General features: G+C 37.6%; 3 protein-coding genes across 3 annotated transcripts; 2 read left to right on the top strand and 1 right to left on the bottom strand.

Annotated features, from left to right (window-relative positions):
• Positions 1-5,993: 5,993 nt before the first annotated feature.
• On the top strand, positions 5,994-6,898 carry LOC103732087 (olfactory receptor 52M1-like). Its single transcript, XM_017797507.1, is given in 2 exon segments — positions 5,994-6,807; positions 6,810-6,898. Coding segments are annotated over 2 exon segments (903 nt in total).
• Positions 6,899-15,027: 8,129 nt separating this feature from the next.
• On the top strand, positions 15,028-15,972 carry LOC103732043 (olfactory receptor 52B2-like). Its single transcript, XM_008830565.1, has one exon. The coding sequence runs from the start codon at positions 15,028-15,030 to the stop codon at positions 15,970-15,972; it is 945 nt and encodes a 314-aa protein (XP_008828787.1).
• A 4,288-nt stretch (positions 15,973-20,260) lies between these two features.
• On the bottom strand, positions 20,261-21,301 carry LOC103732042 (olfactory receptor 52A1-like). The gene has a single exon (XM_008830564.1). The coding sequence runs from the start codon at positions 21,289-21,291 to the stop codon at positions 20,317-20,319; it is 975 nt and encodes a 324-aa protein (XP_008828786.1). The 5' UTR covers positions 21,292-21,301; the 3' UTR covers positions 20,261-20,316.
• Between the last annotated feature and the right edge of the window lie 415 nt (positions 21,302-21,716).

The raw sequence follows: 21,716 nt of genomic DNA, 5'->3' as shown, positions 1-21,716 counted from the left end.
TTCAGCTAAAAATGGAGCATGGAATTAAATGAAAAGGTCAAAAAAGATAAACTACAAAAAGCTGAGAACTTTTATTTAAATTTCAACATTCTTAGTCATCAGAGAATGCAAATTAAAACTATTTTTAGATTTTATGCTATCACACTCAGGATGGAGATGATAAACTAATTGTGGGGGGAGGGGAGTAAACCAAAGAGAAAAAGGAAAGGGTGTGATAAACCACGTTGTCTGGATACCACGGGGTAGTTGCACATATGAACCAACATTTATGTCAGCCTACTCAAGTCCTATGCAAACCCAAGTCAGACAGGGTGGTAGCACAGATGGGGAAGATAGGCAGGAAGCCCCAGCCCTAGCTGAAGATCTATTGGTAATTGATAGTTGCTAGGGGAGGAAGTAAGTTTGTCCTACTGGTGTGACACCTGGTAGGTTGATGAGAACTCTAAGGGTTAGATACACCAGTGCAGTTCTACCTGTGAGAGTACAACAGTTGTGATAGCATGCATAAGACCTGTGAAAGCTCCAATCTAACAAAACAAAAAGTCTCAGCATGGAAAGGGAAGTTTGGCATGATGTTGATGTTCCAAACCTATCTGTGGAGGTGTTAGCTATTGATAGCTACTGGGAGAGGGAGAGTCAGTTTTCTTAAAGAATGTGGCCCCTGACCATTTGACACTACTCCAGTGGATGGCCCCACACTAAAGTAAATAAGGATTTGAGTTCTTTTACAAACAGAGAATGCAAAGTTGGGTGTGTAGGGATTAGGTATGGACCTGGGAGGAATTGTGAACTGGGAAATGAACATGATCAAAGTACACTGTATGTCGTTCTCCAACAACTTTTTTTTTTAATGAAGGAAGAAAGAAAATCAGAGAAAAGGAATTTTTTTCAGTATGGCCAAATTTCAAAATATAACAGATGATTGAGCCCAGTACCCCAAGACACTCTTTAGAGTAACTGACATCAGCTTGAAACCAAAATCAGCAGAAGTCCTGCTCACCAAGTGTTTGGCTTGATCAGTGTCTCAGCTCTTTTTCCACAAAGTTGTCCAAAGAAATCCTTAACATCATGTAAGGGATAAGACATGATTCTCAGAAGATGACAGCTTTTGCTCTAGGGTGCAACTTCTACCTCCCGGATAACTATACTCATCTGGGTTGGGTAGGGTCTGTCCTGTGAGGAAGAAGTTTTGTAAGTATTTGATTATATCTTTCTTTAAGAGGGGACTGATAATTTCCTGCTTCTATGCTGATAGGAAAGATAATACAGAAAAATAATAATTTCACATAAGGGTATCCAGAACAAATATTTGAGTTGAAAGAGAAAATGGAGCACAGAGTACAAACTGGCATTTGTTAAGAACACACAGCAATCTGCACTGGCAAGAAATCAGTGAAAAGTACGTAGAGAGTCATGTAAATGAACAAAAGTGTTCATTGCATTATACTTGTTATACTTGTTGCATTATAGCCATAAAATTGAAACCGAGGTTGAAATGGGGATGGGGAAGGAACTTATAGACCCTTGGATTCAGAAAACCCATGAAGTGATTTTGAGAAGACTAAGAACAGAAGACATTTAAGAATTTCATGTCACACTCTGTGGCCACTGGAATACTGATTCTGACATTGAAGATAATTTCATCAATTGATTGTCAGAGATCTTCACCCCAGTCATATTCAGTAGCACAAATATATTCATACATTGCATACATACATCAACTATAGCCTTCATAGACAGGATCCAACGTTCTTTTGATTCAGCAGAGCCATTTAGAGCCTGCCTTCAAAGGAAACACTTGCCTGATATCTATTGTTATTGATAAGATAAACTTAGACCCACAGAGACCTGGTTCTTTAAACATCTTCACAGCTTTCTAACCATATTTCCTTACCACGTAATTGAGCGATATTCTTTAGACATGCAACCCCTCCTTTTCTTTTGGACTTTCCTTGCCCTCACTAATGGATGGCAGCTGGCATTACTTCTAGATATTTTTGTCTTGAGGAACTTCCTCTCCTTTTTGACCCACATGGGACTACATCAGTGCATGACTCAAATACAGCCTGTGTCCTACCACCACCTCATAGTCACTGATGTTTGCTAGATCAGCCCTGAATCCTTCAAACACACTGTAATACCATATCAAGAGAATTAAATGTATAGTCATTTCTTGTATTGTTATGAAACTTTAATACATTTCTATATCAGCATCTCAAATGCCAAGATATTGCAGCCAAGAGGGAGTGACTAGAAGAGCATGACTACACAGGCTTGTAATCCTAACTTTCTATAGACAGACCTCAAGGGCGTGTCTCATATATATAGTGAGGCCCTGTCCACTCTCACATAAATTAATAGAAAAGAAAGTCAGTGTATTGGGACACTCCAAGAGGAAATATTGAAGTTCTCAAGATTTATACTTTGCATTTCTAGAGGAAAATAACAAGAATTTAGTCATTCTACATCTCAAAAGTTATAAAACATATAGGACTATACATCATCTGCTAGAGAGACTGCTTTTATGTGAAGGTGATGTGCTTTTTAGCTTCCTTATCGCTATGATCAGTTACTTGACAGAAGATACTTAAAGGTAAGAACCATTTATTTAGCTCAGTGTCAGAGGATTCAGTCCAAGGATCCTTAGTCCCGTGAGCTTTGGCAGAGGAAGTTGGAGTATGTGGTAAAAGAGCTGTTCACCTTATGGTAGACAGGAAGGAAAAAGAGAGACAAAGAGAGACACAGACACAGACACCAAGGGCATGATACAACAAGGACCCAGCCAGAGAGGTAAATGATCTCTTTCCTCCTGACAGTCTCAAATTCTAAAGATTTCAGAATCTCCCAAAATAACACCAATAACAGGTCCAGTCACTCAACGTAAGAGCAATAGAGGGGACACATCCATTCAAACCATAATGAGTCAAAATAAAAATATCTTTCTTTCAATTGTTTTAAAATATTTCGTTTATTGTTTTTATTTCATGTGTATGAGTGTATAAGAGGGGACACATCCATTCAAACCATAATGAGTCAAAATAAAAATATCTTTCAATTGCTTTAAAATATTTCGTTTATTGCTTTTATTTCATGTGTATGAGTGTATGCATGTATACAAAGCAAACAAAGAAGAGCTCATAGGAGCTGGCAGTGGAGGTACAGGCAGGCCTGATAGTGTGCACTGTGGTTCTGGGCCTCTGAATGGAGACAGGGAAGTATTTTAAAGGGAACACCAGCTACTCTCTTGAGCAGAGATGGCAGGCAACAGGAAGAGGCAGGGAGACAAATGAGAAGACTGAAACAACTCAGATGGGAGATGATGAAAGTTTACAAGTGTGAGTGGTGGCAGCAGAGAGAATTGATAAGATTCTGATATATTTCAAAGATAAAACCAACTGCATTTCTGATAGATTCAATGTGAGCTATAAAGGAAAGAGCCAGGAATGTATGCAAGGTTTTTAGCCTGAGCAACTGGAATGGTAGAATGAAGAGACTTTACAAAGGACCACACATGAAGTGAATGTGGGGACAGAAGATCAGGAATTCAAATTTGGACATGCAAAGTTTGGTATCTATGAGCTATCCAAAAGGAAGCATTAAAATGGGGAGTGAATCTGCAGCTCATAGGTGAAATTCAGGCTGGCAGGTCAAGGAGGATGAACACAGAACTGACTTAGACTTAGCAAGTGGAGACAGTTGATGAGTTTGGCAAGACCATTTTTGCTATAATGGTGGGGGCAAAAGCCCGGTTAAGAGTGGACTTAATGGAACATGAGAAAGAATTGGAAATTTTTTAAATATTTTATTTATTATTTTTATTTTATGTGTACAAGTGTATTTTTTATTAAATAAAAAGGAATACATGTTCAAGGAGATAAGCATGCTACCTCAATTTATACTTTATACTTTGCATGTATCAAAGCCTTATGGAATACCTCACTAATATGAATCACTAATTTACATATTAGTTTAAAAAATAAAATAAAAGGTTAAGATCATTACCACTGTTAATGTAAATGGTTTGCAAAGTAGATAGTCTATAGCGGTGAGAGAAAATAAGAAGTATGGAGATAATTTCTCAAACTGTTGGGAAATAAGGATCTCTTCTAGGTGGTTGTTTTAAGAAAATGTTCATTTCTCCCTGTCAGTTGCTTCCCTGTCCCACCTTCAATTTCTGGTCTGAGTATAGAAAGGGTAAAGATATGAAGAAAAAAAAGAACTTTCAGCACCATTAATGAACATTTCCTCTGTTTTTGAAGTTTAATTTTATTTCAACTTGCATGTCTAGTGAATACAGGAAAAAACTAGTATGCTGCTTCTCCAGGCATGTGAGAGGACAGATGTGTTGGTCTTCTCCGGAATAATATACTAAGAAGCTTGGGAAGGAAACAAATCTGTAGACCTGGGACCTAAAGGTCTTCTGGCCCTCAGAAAAGACGTGACTGACTTGAAAACCACCTACAGCAAGCAGCTGTCTGTTTCTCACACTCTGTCTGTCTGTTTCTCACACTCTGTTTCTCACACTCTGTCTGTTTCTCACACTCTGTCTTGTGAACATGACAGAACAGTCATAGTGATCTACCAAAGAACAGGAGTCTTCTAGTTCTCATCAGATAATTATTGCACTTTTAATACTTTGGAAGAAGTATAGTATTTTAGCCAAGGACATAGTTTTGAAGTCATTTAGATTGCAGTTATTTGCATTTTGCTGCTAATAATAATAATCACAATCACCCAGTGTTGGACGATGGGTTGAATCATTCTAATAACTATCTATAAAAAAGTTTCTACACAGGACATTATGCTATGTAAAAAATAGAAAGAGTGCTTGATAAAAAGCTGTAAGTCCGGCTTATTTTATTTCTTAATCTACCATATGATTATGCTGCATTCTTGCTGAGATTCTTTACTAGATCCATGTTTGCTATAGGAATAATGAAATAATAAACACTAATGTTTGATTTGTTAAATTTTTGCTCTGGGTAAAATAGTAGTTCAAGTTGCTAACATGTTTTTAAGGTCTTAATATTTGCACATAATTGTTTCCTCAATATGAGAAATAAGACATAATTAGTATTTATGAGGCAGCTTAACTCTTATTATCGAGATAAACAAATGTAGTAAATGAGTATAAGAAGAGGCGATGATAGCAATGAAAGTAACTGGGCAGAAGAAAAATTAAAGCCAGCAGTAACAGCGTTGCTAATGAATTTTAAGATTTTTTTGATTTTCTTTATGAACATAGTACGATAACAATTGGAAACAATTAAGTAAATATGCTTTTTCTAAGCCCAGGCCAAACTCAGAAAATTTACAAATAAAACTGAGAGTGTATATAATCACACTTAAGTTGCTTAATTACATCTATAATTACCCACAAATTTCATTAAGTAAATATATTCCATTTTATGACTTACTTGGTCAGACTAATTTGCTAATTATAAGCAAATTCATTAAATTACACATATTTATTATTAATCAACTAACTCAGTTATAGATATGAGTTGATTTCACAGATTTCCATTTCATAAAGAACACACACATAGGTCAGAGTATACAGTAACTGTGATACTTTCGCATTACTTTAGAAACACGTTTTTCTAGGTAGTACATTTATCAGACTGAAGAATATAACCAAAGGTTACAGAAATAATCATCTTGAGGTATCTGACTTTTAAATAACATTTAATATGTTTACCAAATGATAATTTTAAGATTTAAAGAAATTCTGATTTCAGAAAGGAGTATTGACTCTTATTTTATTCTATACAAATAGCTAAGATTTTCTTTCCATGATATTCATCCTTGCTAAACAGTCATTTTTATCTGGTTGCTTAGTAACTTATAGTGTGTCTTAGGGTTTTCACTCTATACTTAAATTTTAAATACAGTTTTCTAAACTTGCATTTTCTCATATTTTGTCGTCATGGCCATGACAGAACAAATTTACCATACAGAGAGGGACTCTATTTATAAACATGGACAACACCACCATGGCACCAGCCAATAAATCCAAGCTCACTACTACCACCTTCATGTTGACCGGCATCCCAGGCCTGGAGCACATGCACGTCTGGATTGGGATTCCCTTCTGCTCCATGTACGTGGTGGCTGTGGTGGGCAACGTGACCATCCTGGCCGTGGTGAGAGCAGAACGCAGCCTCCACGAGCCCATGTTCCTCTTTCTGTGCATGCTGTCTGTCACTGACCTGGTCCTCTCCACGTCTACACTGCCGCGCATGCTCTGTCTCTTCTGGCTGGGAGCCCATGACATCTCCTTTGAGGCTTGCCTAGTGCAGATGTTCTTCATCCACAGCTTCACTGCCATGGAATCAGGCTTCTTCTTGGCCATGGCCATTGACCGCTATGTGGCCATCTGTGACCCACTGCGCCATGCCACAATTCTCACGCACAGTCGCATTGCCAAAATGGGAGCTGCTGTGGTCCTGAGGGGAGTAGCCTTCTTCTCCCCACACCCCATCCTGCTCGTGCAGCTTCCCTATTGCAAAACTCACATCATTGCACACACCTACTGTGAGTTCATGGCTGTGGTGAAGCTGGCTTGTGTCGACACTGGAGCCACCAAGCGTTACAGCCTCAGCGTGGCTTTTGGCATAGGTTCCTGTGACTGTTTCTTCATTGCTCTGTCTTATGTTCTCATCCTCCGAGCGGTCTTTCTTCTTCCATCTCGAGAAGCGCGTGTTAAAGCTCGGGGCACCTGTGGCTCCTATGTCTGTGTCATTGTTGTTTTCTATTCCACAGCAGCCTTTACCTTCCTGACCCACCACTTTGGCCACAGTGTGGCCCCCAAATTCATATCCTAATAGCCAATATGTACCTCCTGGTACTTCCCTTTCTTAACCCAATTGTTTATGGTATTAGGACCAAGAAAATTTGAGACCCTGTTCTTAATTCTCGAAGAGCGAAAGTTTCCTTGTTAAGTTGGAATTGTTTGAAGAATTAGTAACAGAATGGATAGAAAGAAATGCAAATAATCCTTTTTCTCATAACTGAAATTTCTTCTGCCTAATTAAATCATTAGAATTTAATGTCCAAGAATTATGACACATAAAAGAAATTCCCAAAGTCTAATGAAATTTGTGTCTGTAACATTGTTTGTGTGCACTTAATTTTTGATCAGCTTATGTATAACTTGATCATTAGTAAACGGATCACTTTTACTCTTTGCTCCCTTCAACCCATTTTAATGAAGGATAATAGCTTATGTTAGATTAAGACATAACTGGAAATGGAAAGAAAATCATGATCATTATAAAAAGTTCCCCAGAAATAATTTTCTGTTGAAAAGTTATCATTGTCAATATTTCACACAAAAATTAAGTATGTGATTTATTAACCTCTGAATACATAAAATTGCATATAGTCATAATGGTTGAACATGGCAATGGTCAAGTCACCAGATGTTTAAATTGCAGTGTTTATAGAATATTTTTCTCTACCAAAAGAACTTGCATCACCTACTTGGTTTTACATAAACAAGAATAATTGTGTGTGTTTGTGTGTGTCTGTGTGTATGTGTGTGCACTTAAGTGTGTTCATGGAGACCTGAGTCTGACTTTGGATGTTTTGCTCAATGAATTGCCACATATTCATAGAGACAGGGTTTCCTTTTTAATGAATTTTTGAGAATTTCATGTGAATCTGGAGCTCATCACTGAAGGTGGTCTGGCTAGCCAGCTTCTTTAGGGAGGACCTGTCTCATGGGCAATAAGATCACAGGCACAGGTCTTACTTGCCCTGCAGTTACTGGGCTTCAGGAGATCCAAGTACAGACCACCGTATGCTTCTCAGAAAATGCTTTCCTGCTAAGCCAGCTCCCACCACTGCACTTCCTTCCTGTTCCTAATCCTTGTTTTCTATTCCAGGTGGGAGCATCTTAAAAGTAGACAGACGTTTGGGTTCCTATTCTACTTCCTCCTCTTTAGACTTTATTAAATGTCATGAATATCTCTTATGCCTTCAAGTTCCACTAACACTTCAACAGCTTCCACTGAAAGTAATGGTCCAGATCATAATTGCCATTCTAAATATTAATGTATGTATGTAATATAAAGCAGAAAATCTTCACTGTGTCGGATTGACGAGGGGTCCAGATGGCAAGGCGAAGCTTTGTGATTTCCTTTGTCTGATTTCCCTAGTGTTCTTCTGTATTTCCTTATGATTTTTCTTCTTACTGAATGTTCGTATCTGCATTAAAGCCACACTGCATTTCACTTCTTTATGGCTCTGCTCAGAATTCTTCTCTCATCCCCATCTGTTCTTACCTGGGAAATACTAGTTGTTTTTCAAAATCCGACTTTTGCCTAAACCCCTCCCCTTTTTCTGAAACGACATGATTCCTCAAGCTATACAGACAGAAATTCTCCATGCCGCTACTGTGAAAACTGACTTTATTCACTGTACTTAACTCTTACAGTGCCTCTTTTGCAAAAAACTTTTTGGTGTCATTATGATTTAAATAAACAGGTGAAAAGACAAAGTGCCAGGCTCCTTATTCTTGTCTTCTATCCTGTGTATAAATAGGCAAGCTGCTGAAATGCTATAGGATTTATTTCAGAAATTCTCCATGCCGCTACTGTGAAAACTGACTTTATTCACTGTACTTAACTCTTACAGTGCCTCTTTTGCAAAAAACTTTTTGGTGTCATTATGATTTAAATAAACAGGTGAAAAGACAAAGTGCCAGGCTCCTTATTCTTGTCTTCCATCCTGTGTATAAATAGGCAAGCTGCTGAAATGCTATAGGACTTATTTCAGTCAATAATATGGGAATTACAAATTTCTTATGCTTGTACTTTTAGGAATTCAATGAATAAAAATATGATGACAATGATAATATCAGTACATGATAATAAATAAATAAATTAATAATAAATATAATAAATAATAAATAAATAAATAAATAAATAAACAAATAGCAAACCAGGCCTGATGGTTCAAGCCTGTTATCCCAGGCATAGGAAGACCAGGCAGGAAAATTACAAATTCAGGGCCTGCATGGGCTCCATAATGACTTCAATTCCACCCTAGACAACTTTTCCCCCAACAAAAATTAGAAAAGAAAGCATTTGGATGGTATAGTCAGAGGGATCGGGAGTTCAAGGATGTCCTCAACTACATAGCCACTTTGAGACCATCTTAAAACCCATGAGCTCCTGTCTCAAAAGAAAAAAAAAAGCTAAAGAAAATAGGAAAAATAATGTAGAAAGGTAAGCATGTGTGTAATCAGTAAGCATGTGTATGGCCCAACATGCAATACCACAAAAAATAAAAAATAAATAAATGAATAACTAAATAAATAAATAAACACATAAAAGGTTAGCACCTATAAGCTTATGGGTCATGATCACAAATATAATTTTTGTAGTCATGGTATACCTGACTTTATAATCTATATTATGTATAACTATATGTTTGTGAAACTACATGATTTAACATGTATGTGATATAAATATCTAGTAATTTAAATTATGTAATCATCACAGTAATCATTAGAATAAGAGTCCTTCAATGTAATGCAGGAAGATTTAGAGTTCACAGAGATTAAATGACTTCCCCAGTTCATATATCAAGTGGTACAGGCTGGAATTGACTCAAGAATTACAAAAATGCTAACTTGGTACCAGAGAGACGCCTCAGCAGCTAAGAGTCCTGGCAGCTCTTACAGAGGACCCAGGTTCAGTTCTCAGAATCCACATGGTAACAAACAACTATCTATAACTCCAGTTCCAGGAGATCCAACATTCTCTTCTGACTTCCACAGGCAATGTGTGGCATGGGTACACTTACATATATGCAGGAAAACCACTCGTACCCATAAAATAAATTAAAATATTTTAACTGCCCAATTTTATGTTTAGGAAGTATATTTACTTTCTATTGTTGGTGGTGTTTTTAAAATAGGGTCTCACTATGTAGCCCTAGCTGACCTGGAACTCGCTACATAGATCATTTCAGACTAGTATCAACCTTACAGTGATCATCCTGCCTCTATTTTCCCACTGCTGGGATAAAAGGAGAGCACCACACATACAACCTGGAATGTTTTTACTTTTAATTATCCATATTTATCAATATTCCCTGTATATATTTCATTTTGTTAACATTTTTATGTGCATGAGTGTTTGGTTGTATGTAAATAAGTACTTCATGTGCATGCAGTGCCTTCAGAGGCCAGAAGGCATGGGATGCCCTGGAACTGAAGATACAGACGGTTGTTAGCCACCAAGTGGGTGCTGGGTATCAAACCCAGGTCTTCTGTAAGAGCAGCTAGTGCTCTTAACCGCTGGGCTATGTCTCCATTCCCAACCCTGTCTTTCTTCAAGATGGATATCAGACTATTTAAAATTAAAATAAGTGGTATATTGATATAAGAAGGAAAAAGTATGTGAAAGAAATGAAGTATTCCCTATAAAAAACTTTTTTTGTCTTTTTGAAACAGGGTCTCCCTGTAGCCCCAGCTGTCTCGTAACTCACTATGTAGACCAGGCTAGCCTTGAACTCACAGAGATCCTCCTGCCTCTGCCTCCCAAGTGCTGGAACTGCAGGCGTGCACCACCATGCCCAGCTCTATAGAAAACTTTTTACTGACCAGAAAGATGATAACTTGATCCAGGTTTTGAATGACCACCAAAGAAAGAATTATATCAGCTTGAGCATCTTGAATAAACTTTAGCTTGTGAAGCACAGCTCAATGAAGATTCTGGTAAATTCACATTTCACATGACTGTCACTCCACCGTGAACCATTTTTCTAGGCCTACAGTACAGAGTGGATGATTGGAGGCTGAGGGATTACTGAGTGATTCATATCACTTGCTTCTCTTCCAGAGAGACGACCCAAATTTGGTTCTCAGCACCCACGTGGTGGTTAACAACTGCCTGCAGCGGTGCATCATATATATACACTCATGCACACACATATACACACACGCACATAAACACACATACACACACATGCACACACACATATGCATAGTGAAGTCCTCCCTCTGGCCAAGCACTAGGGGTATAAAAATGAACACTAAGAACCTTAATCATTCTCCTCAGAATATTTTCACTCTATCACTTTCTGTAACAAAAGGGTTCTAACAGGTTTTTTGTTCTTTCCCTTTTAGGCATATCTGCAATTTTACCTTTTTGGTTGAGTCTTTCTAAAACTCGGTCTCTCCTAAGCATTACCCACTATGATTATCTACAGCCTAGCATTTCTCTTATTTCCACCAACTCTTTTCTTTTACTTATTTATGCCCCAAATGATCTTAAGTTAATCAACCTAAATTTTATTTGTTCTACACTTTTTTGTAGGTATGTGTGGGCTTCAATTCCAACTAAGGGGTTAAGGGCATTAATTTCCATTTTTGATTTATTTATGGAAGGGTGTAAATGGTTAGAAATTAATATAACATCAACTATTGATTTTGAAACTGAACCAATTATGTATGATTGCAGCTACGCACCATGCTATCTTGAATGGGATTCTCCCTTCCCATGCCTCCAGCTTCCTTTGATTTGCAGTTTGATTGCCCTCCTCCTGCCTCTCTCTCTGGAGTTCTTGATCCCCATCTTCCTGATGCCCATGATTTGCCCCCAGTGAGCCCTGTGCTTCTATTGTCTCTATGCTGCCATCAGTGACTCACTCTACGTTGTGTTTCCCAGAATATCCAAGCTAAGAATAGCACTTTGGGTATGAGACAAGGTCACTTGGGACCTAGGGAGGATAAACAAACTAACTTAAATCTGTCTCAATCTCAAACACTCCATCTCATATTGGAGTGAAACACATCATCCTCATACCCCAAGTGGGCTGTAACACTCCAGGACCCACTGTGACAAGATCTGTAGCTGTCATCAGGTAGGACTCCAGGAAAAGGGACACAGGAGGGGGAAATAATGAGAGTGTCCTCGAACTCAGGGCTCTCTAGAAAGAACAGATTTTGAAATATTTTCAAGTGCAAATCACAAAATACATAAAGGCAACAAAGGTTTCTGAATTTTTAGAATGATCCAACAACAGTCTTTTGAAAACCTATCATCCAAGTGTTTATTCCTGAACTGATTATGTGTTTATATTAATATTCACATAATTATTCCCACTTATTCATAGTAATGCAGATAAAGCCTTGATTACTTAAAATCCCAATATCATCTCAATGTCAATGCCTTGTGGGTGATTTATTCCATAGTATTCCTGTTAGATGATTACACAAAATCTCCAGGAGATGTTGGACTTCTAGTTTTGCAAGGTCTTGATTCTGCTGCAAGGTGGCTGAATGTGATAGGATCCTGTAGTATAGAGAATGAACTGCCTATTTTAAATTCATCACCTTTTATTTGCCCAGATAACTTGGTACAGTGGCACTAAATATTTTCTCTTAAGCATAAAATGAGCTTAATAAAATATTAATAGGACAAGAGTAGCAGGATTAGGAACAATTTTGTTTATGATGTCGGTTCAAAATTATTCATTATCTTCATCACATTTTTTCATAAATAATAAATATAGAATACAATGCTAACTTTACATCTTATTTCAAATTGGCATTTCATTGAAAAACAAGAAAATTTGCAGTTTTAGGACATCAATAGCTTTTCAAGAATCATGCTAGGAACATACATATTGTATACACACTGGAATCCAATAATGGATTTAAACCTTGCTACCAGTTTTGTGTTACAGGGCTCATTTAATTTTTGACATGAGAAAAAGAAATTCGAAGCTTTAAAATATGATCAAATCACATAGATCACACTTCTGTTCTGAAACTGTGTCTTAATCTTATACAGGTGTCATTTCAAAGGCTTTCACACTTCTTCTCTGCTGAGTTACTTTCCAGGAGACTCCCCTATTGTTAAGCTCTAGTGTGGCTTTGACCAAAAGCAATTGAAATGTGAAATACTTGTGACTGAACCCATCAATACAGTATGTATAAATGCTGCAGTAGTATTTGGGCACTAACCAACCGTTTTATGCTCTTACTATTTAGAATGGTTTAATTACCAAAAACTCTATTCATGAATTATATAATCCAAGAATAAGCTTATTTGTTTGGTTTGAAATTTTTGCTTTAAATTTTTGGCTATTGTTGAAATAAAAGTGCAATTCTTCTCACAACTGGTCCAATGTAGAGAGTAAGCAACTATGGAGTGTTCATTCCTAAATGTGTGCTACATGGACACCACAGATTCATTGCCTGTATGAACCCATGGCAGTTGTGGCAGAATACACAAGACCTTTGCAATCCCAAGTCAAAAATCCACCTTGGATGGTGAAGGTGGTCAAGAAGCCCCATTCCTAGCTGAGGATCTACTGGCACTTCACAGCTGCTGGGAGAGGAGTCAGTTTCCTTTAAGGGTGTAATATCTGGAAGGTTTTCCAGAACCTAGGGAATGGACCCACAACCAAGAGCGTTTGAATAACACAAAGTATACTCAATTGGCCTTTGAAAAATAATAATAATAAAGGACATGAATTCAGGGTATGGTAGTAGAGTTGAACTCTACATAAGGGAGGAGATCTGAATACAATATTCTCAATGAATCAATACAAACATGAGAAAATAAAGAAAAAGAAGTAACTTGATGAGGGGCAGGTGTGGTGACCCATGTCTCTAATCCCAGAACTCATGAGGGGAGGCAGGAGGATCATGAACATGAGAACAGCTACAGCAGTCAAACATGGTGAGTTTGAGGTCAAACTAGGCTATGAAGGAAGACCCTATCTCAACAAAAAATAAACAAACAAAAAAACTAAAGATTAACAGCAACAAAAACCAAGTCATTGGACTTAGAATTAATTTGGAAACATGTTAAATTGGGACATAGAATTAAGTTGATACAGATATAACCTTAAAAATCCATAATAATCCAAGTTAATTGAGAACAAAAGGAAATTATTATGACCTAATATTGTTATTATTATATTTCTATGTATAGTAACTTTGGAACATCAGCTTTAGTCCCCGATATTAAACTTCTATTAACATTTCTTTTTCTGAAATATTTATAACTACAGTATAGTTGGAAAGTTTTAATAAAATTATGAAGTCTAAACTTTAACAGTGAAAATTAAATATAATTGTATTTTTTTAAAGATTTACTATATTCTTATTTATATTCTATACACATTATATCCATTTTAACATATTAAATATACATTTATGACTTCCATTTAGTGAAAGGAAAATCTTTAAACATTTCTATAAATACATCACATAAAATATTCAATAACATAATAAAGCCTTGTTTCTCTGGAAATATTTATAATTAATCCCTAATTATTTTCTTAATATATAAATGTATCTTACAGAAAAACATAAATTTCCCAAGACATTTACTCACTCTCTGACTATGCTTTACTGAACAATCTGAAAATACTAAATTATTGTCTATTCAGGATTTTTGAGATTTCACGCCTGTCATTCAAGACATCCATTATTCCTCCAAAGTCACCAGTTTGCTTTTCACACGCGGTTTCAACAGATTTCCTAGCTCTTTTGTACATCAGCTATTTGTATCTAAATGTTCCATGGAAGAATTTTAAAGCTTCAATTCTAGTTCCCTAAATAGACAGAGGGGTAATTAAATTCAGCTTCCTTTAATGAGCACCTTAACTACTAGTGTGTTCAAACTCACACAACCTGCCTATAATGTTGAAGACACTTCCTGCTTTATCCTTCTAATCTAAGCAGTAATGTGAAAGGATTCTAATGGTTGAGTATTAAATATCAGAGCAACATAACAATCTTTACTGTGGAATTGGTGTGCTTTTAGTGAAAATTCATTCTTCAGAAGGCTTTTTTCAAAGAGAGAGAAAATAGTACAGAATCCCAAATCCTACGCCAAGTAGCACAAGTGTTCATTTGATCATTAATTTACATGTGAGAATCACATTATTATCATAAACTACTGTGTCGACCACCATTCTGTAAGTGTGAAGAATATAGGAGTTTCATAATATACATTTATTGTTCTTCTTAGAATCGGACCCTGAAGAGCTCCTATAACAATGTCCTCCTGCAACAACTCTATCACTCAACCTTTGATATTCATCCTGGCTGGAATCCCTGGACTGGAATCTGCCCATGGTTGGTTCTCTGTGCCTTTCTTCTTGATATTTATTATTACCCTCATAGGCAATGTCACCATCTTCAATATCGTTTGTCTTGAGAAGAGTCTCCATGAGCCCATGTTTCTCCTCTTGGCCATGCTATCAGTTGTTGACTTGTGCCTGGTTAGTGCCACTGTGCCCCGTATGTTAGGAATCTTCTGGATGAATGCCAAAGAAATCAGCTTTGATGCCTGCCTCACACAGATGTTTTTCATTCCTCTCTTTTATGTTATGGAGTCTGGGATCCTCTTGGCCATGGCCTTTGACAGATTTGTGGCTATCTGGTACCCTCTGAGGTATACAACCATCCTTGACAGCAGCACGCTTGTGAAAATGGCAACAGCTATCCTGGTGCGGGCAGTGACAGTGTTGACTCCAGCACCCATCCTGGCAAAAAGACTGGAAAGCTTCCAAACCCAAGTCATCGCTTACTCCTACTGTGCCTACATGGCTGTGGTGATGATCGCATGTGGAGACATCTCCAGCCACATCGTCTATGGTCTCATGGTTATTGTGGCATCTGTGGGAATTGATCTGGTTTTGATCATTGTGTCATATACCATTATCCTTCGTGCTGTCTTTCGTATTCCATCCTGGGAAGCCCGGGGCAAAGCTCTTAGCACTTGTGGCTCTCATCTTTGTGTCATTGGGCTGTTCTACTCTCCTGTTGTCTTTTCTGTCTTGTCCCAGATGTTAGGGTACCATATGGCTCCCTATTTACAGATCATAATTGACAATTTATATTTTCTGGTGCCTCCCATGGCCAACCCCTTGATCTATGCAGTAAGAACCAAACAGATGCAAGAGTGGGTGCTGCGGATACTCAGCTGCCACAGGAGCTGAGCTGAAATCTTTGGGGAAGAGGAAATATGGAGATGTGGAGCTGCGTGCTATATTCAGGCAGATGTGCAGATAATTCCTGCCTGCTTAAGTATTTCTTGGAGAAAAGGATTACTATTGAAAACCTCTGTCATTTTAAGAATGTACCCAGAGCATGTTTTCCCAATCCTGATACATGAAAATCCTAGAATCAGAATCTTCCTCCAAATATTTACATGTAATAAAGTATAAAAATATTTTACTGTCATTTATTATATATTTAATAATATGAAATGACATGAATTGAACACATTTTTTTCTTTTTAAAATAAATACTATTTATTTTATTATTTTAAGTTTACGTGTATGAGTGTATTGTCTGCATGTGTGTAAGTGCACCCATGTGGAGCAATGCCCACTGAGGTCAGAAGAAGGTGTCGGATTTCCTGGAACCGGAGTTACAGAAGGTTGTTGGCCATCATGTGGGTGCTGGGAATTGAACCTGGATCTTCTGCCAGAGCAGTTCATGGTCTTAACTGCTGAGCCATCCCTCCAGAGCCCATTTTTAAAAACTATTTTGTTTATTATTTTTATTTTATCTGTATGAGTGTATTGCCTCCATGTATGTGAGTGCACTTGTATCATGAATTGCCAGTGGAGGTCAGAAGAAGGCATGTGGTCCCCTGGAGCTGAAGTTACAGATGGTTGTTAGTCACCATGTGGGTTCTGGGAATCAAACCCAGGTCCTCTGAAAGAGCAGCCAGTGTTCTTAACAGCTGAGCCATCTCCCCAGCCAGGAACACATTTTTCAATGAGGTAAGAATACCATTAATTTAGTCCTTTTATATTCATGTTTTATTTCTTTCACCAAAACAAAATACATATTATAGAAAAGAACACAAAATCCATATCACAGAAAATATTTCTAATGGACATAGATAACCATATTACCCTTGTGTTTGTAAATACATTAGTTTCCTTTCTGTGATTAAAGGCCTTGATGATGTAAATAAAATCATTATATGAGATATATAATAAAAATGACTTGTGGGGTAGGTATCTTCCCAATAAGAAAAATGGGATAATCAATGTGGAGGTTACTCAGAAAGTTAAAATAACACTGCCAAATAAATCAGCTATACCTGGCCATGTACCTAAAAGACTATATACCTTACAGCAGTGATAACATTACTTCCATGTTCGTTGACTCTGTTCACTGTAGCAAGGAAATGGAATCAGCCTAGATTATTATCAATAAACTAATGGTTAATTAAGATCTGGTATGTACATACAATGAAATCTTCTTCAGTGATAAAGAAAAGCGGCTTTTTGAAATTTGCCAGGAAATTAACGGATATGGAAAATATTATACTTAATGAGGTAACCCAGGTGCAGAAGGACAAATACCACATGTTATACCTTATACGCAGGTTCTACCTACCAAGTTTTATAATAATACCTTTAATTTCGACTTTTTGTAAATCCATAAAGATATAAAGAGATCATTAGATAGGGCTGATATTAGAATACATCATACATGTAAATGGGGTAGGGGACTACTGAGGGCAGAAAGGCCTAGTGGGTGAGGGGTTCATACGATAAGAAGAGGAGAGAGATAACCAAAACCAAGGACCTATGAGAAGCCCATTTGGAAACCTACTGTTTTATAAGCTTATCAAAATACAACAAAATGAAAAGTTTGAAAGTTGGTTCACTCCATGGATGGATAGAGCTCCTCCCAGAAGACAGAGATGACTAAAGATAAATTCTAGTGCATGTGGGGGATACATCCCTATGAGTTACTAGTCAGGGACATCCCTGGGGTCTCCCAAGTAATGCAGGTTATTGCCATTCCTCTTGGTTGCCCACCAGAACTTGATGGTAAGTCCCTACTGCAGATGACAGCATACTTTGGTCACAGAGCATAGAAAAATCAAACTGGAGCTGAGCCTGGAGCTGAGCCTGAAGCTTCCTATGACTAGCCTTGTAGTTGTATATGAGGCTATGCAGTCTGCTGGAAGGGAAAAGTTATCAACATTTTTCCCCAGCTTGTAAATCCTATGAGCTACAATAATAACCTGCCAAGCAAGATCAGCCCTCTAGTGCAAAAGTGGCATAACTGTTATTGGATGAACCAACTGATTTATTTTTTAATATTTTATTTATTATTTTTAGTATGAATGTATTGCCTGCATGTATGTAAGTGCACACATGTTGTACAATGCTCACAGAGGCCAGAAGAGCGCATCAGATTCCCCAGGAACTGGAGTTGCAGATGGTTGTTAGGTACAACATAGGTGCTGAGAAATGAACCCTGGTTTTCTGCGAGAGCAGCCAGTGCTCTTAACTGCTAAGCCATCTCTCCAGTCCCCCTTTTCACTTTTAAATAGATAAATCATTTGATTTCTTGCCACAAATTTAGAGATTTCTCAGTACATGAACAAAGTCTGTCATGAACCCTAGAGTTTTCAGCACATTATCATCCTCTGTAATGTGAAGGAAATAGGAGGATAAGCCTCCGACCACCCATACAGTTTTTGTTTTCCCCATGATACATTTTTAGAGGCACTGTTGAAGAGTCGCCTTAGGTGCTCCAGAAGTTGTCTATAAACAGTCTCTGTTCATGCCAGAGGATTCACACACCTTTTTCTGCAAGAACCTTTTCTGGTTCCATGAGTAATATTTACTCATAAATCCTATGTGTAAGGAGTATTGGAAATGCATTTAGGTGTTACCATCTATGAAGAGATATAAGAATCACTGGATAAATACCTTGCAATTGCTAGGGAATTTTGAATTGTGTTTCTTAAACTATTTCAAAGTATCCCAAGCAGAAGATAGTTCTGATGATCCACAATGGGAATTGCTCAGTAGAGAACATCTTACTGACTTTCTCCCTTTCTTAGTCTTCCTTTCCCCCTCTTAACACAATGCTTCTTAGAATAACTTGCAGATATACAGTTGATACTCTATTTTCTGCTCTTGTTGGCTTTTGATAAGATATCTTTATGTTAGTGATCTATTTTTAGACTGGAACTATCATCTCATAAATATTGATCTTTCTTTCCTCCTCTAAATATAGTGAGTAATTAATTTGACCACCGAGAGGAAGGAAAATTCAAAATAGCAAATGAAGAGACTAGTGTGTTAATATTATTATTGTTTATATGATACTAGTCATGATGGGACATGGAATCTCAGTTCATAGAGGCCCTGCAGTTAAGGACTAATGAGACCAGGGGAAAAGGTAAATGCCAATGTGTCTGTTTTCCTTCCTTTGCTTGTAAGTTGTTTAGGTCCACAGAGGTAAGGAAGGACTGGAGAGAAGACAAACATACACCTTCTTCCTCATGGTACTCACTCAGTTTAATAGCAGGAATCTCAAAACTCTTCCAATTATCTCTTAAGGCCATTTGAAAAAGAAGTAGGTTTATTGTGAATTTCAACATGACAGAGATTTCAAAAACAATGCTGATCTTCAGGACATTGAAATGGCCCAGCAGAGGAAGGCCCTTGCTTCTAGCCTGACAACCTGAATTCCGTCCATGTGATCCACACACTGGCAGAAACAAACAAGTTCATGTGATAGATGTTAACCAAAAACAATGTTGGTCTAAATAGTTTCAGTGTTAACCTCGCTAGTAAAATAGCAGTACTTTTACAATTAAACAAAGCCAAGTACCAGATGGTAGGGATATTAGTAGATAATCTCCTGCTGCAGATGGTTTATGTGCTTTGACAACTGATGAAGTCCTAGGGAAGTTTGATTTTCATCATTTGCAATCTCAAGGAAGTCAGAATCACACACATTTGCACAGCTAATTGATATTACGTATAAACACTTCATTATCTGATGCAAGGTTCAACATTGAAATCACACATTTGCCATGATATCTTCCACATGATCTATAATTTCTTTAAAAATAGAGATAAATTGCTTCTGTATGAGAAGCTGAATATATTTTACCTTACCATATCATCATTAGTCTTAAATTAAAATTGTTCAATATTTACATAATCACTATAGAATCACAGAACTTATTTCTATCATTGTTTCACATCCAAAGAATAAGCTATCTTTTGTATTACAGAAAACACAGATGGGTGGATAGGATGGAAGGAAAAAAGATATAAAGTTGGAAGAAAGAAAGCAAAGGGGAGGAAAAAGGTATAGAGGGATCACAGGAATACCTGAGATGCATGTCATGTTTATTTCATGTTCAAGCTGATTTTGTCTTGGGAATATAAGGTCTTCATGGAAGATCACTGTATTGTAAAAACATCACAAAAACAGACGTACATGCTACAAGGAGTTTAAACCCTATAAAGACAATTGTACGGTTTTCTTCTGACACAATGCTTTTCAGATCATTGTTGGGTATTAGGGTTCAGAATAAAAACTTGAGCAACCCGTCTGCGAATCTCCTTGGTTTTTGCACCATAGACAATGGGGTTAAGGGCAGGGGGGAGAAGCAGATAGATGGTAGACAATAGGATGTGGGCATAGGGTGATACATGGCCAAAACGGTGACTGAAAAAGGAAAAAAAAGCAAGGATATAAAACTCCAGGAAAACAACAATATGAGCTGTGCAAGTGTTGAATGCTTTGCTTCGTGCCTCTTTCTGGGAAAGGCGAAAAACAGCTTGGAAAATCATAATGTAGGAGATGAAAACAAATATCATATCAAATCCCAGAATTGCGAAAGCCACAAAGAGCCCATATGATTTGTTAATATGGACATCTTCTGCCACCAGTTTGACTACAGCCATGTGCTCACAGTAAGAATGGACAATAACCACAGAGTGGAACCATTGCAGTCGCTTGAGTAGAATGGGTAAAACACCAACAAGCACAGTGGCCCGAATTGCCACCATTAGAACCACTCGAAATAGAAAGAAAGATGTGAGGATGGATGTGTGTCTCAGAGGATCACAGATGGCCACATAGCGATCAAAGGCCATGGCCAGCAGGATGCCAGATTCCATTCCCTGCAAGGCATGAATGAAGAAGAGCTGAGTGAGGCAAGCATCAAATGCCATGGAGCATGAACCAAACCAGAAGACGGCCAACATCTTAGGAGCAATAGCTATGCAGAGACCAAGGTCAGTAGCCGCCAGTACTGCCAGGAAAATATACATGGGTTGGTGTAGACTGCGCTCGGTAGGGATGATGATTAGCAGGAAGATGTTTCCCAGCAAAGCCACCAGACACACAAAAAAGAAGGGAAAGCCGATCCAAAACTGCACGTTTTCTAGTCCAGGGATGCCAATCAGAATGACTGTCCTTGGGTTCAGATATGACAAGTTGGTGTATTCCATGAGGCTTATAAATCCTCTACTCATCACTGATCATAACACCTAGTTACAAAAATGTGATGAAGGAAAGAGAAGAACATGCTCACATTTCTTATCATAAAGTTATGACTGTGCCTAGAAGAGTGACCAGGCGACTTTCAATCTTTGGGCATCCATTCAGTTTTATCAAAATGAGACTCGTGGTTATCTTTTTCCAAAGTCAATGTCATTTGTAGATGGGAAATATGAGATAATATTCATCCTTGGGCATTGTATAAATGAAAATTATTGATGTAATTGCATTGATTCTCTGAGTCTCCAGAGTCACCTAAGCTGGCATCAAAGACTGTGAACTTGCCTCTGCCAATCTCTGTCTCTAAGCTCCATGTACATTCCGGATCAGAAACTTCTCTGTGACAAAGTCATATTATACATTGTCAATCCCATTACTCTATGCAATTACTTCAAAATTC

The sequence above is a fragment of the Nannospalax galili genome, unplaced genomic scaffold (genome assembly GCF_000622305.1).
Source record: "Nannospalax galili isolate Female #2095 unplaced genomic scaffold, S.galili_v1.0 scaffold635, whole genome shotgun sequence".
NCBI lineage: Eukaryota > Metazoa > Chordata > Mammalia > Rodentia > Spalacidae > Nannospalax > Nannospalax galili.
This window is presented reverse-complemented; position numbering and strand designations above follow the sequence as displayed.

What these genes read in the sequence shown, in the direction of transcription:
- LOC103732043 (XM_008830565.1), top strand. Translation starts at nt 15,028, where the DNA reads ATGTCCTCCTGCAACAACTCTATCACTCAACCTTTGATATTCATCCTG.
- LOC103732042 (XM_008830564.1), bottom strand. Translation starts at nt 21,291, where the DNA reads ATGAGTAGAGGATTTATAAGCCTCATGGAATACACCAACTTGTCATAT.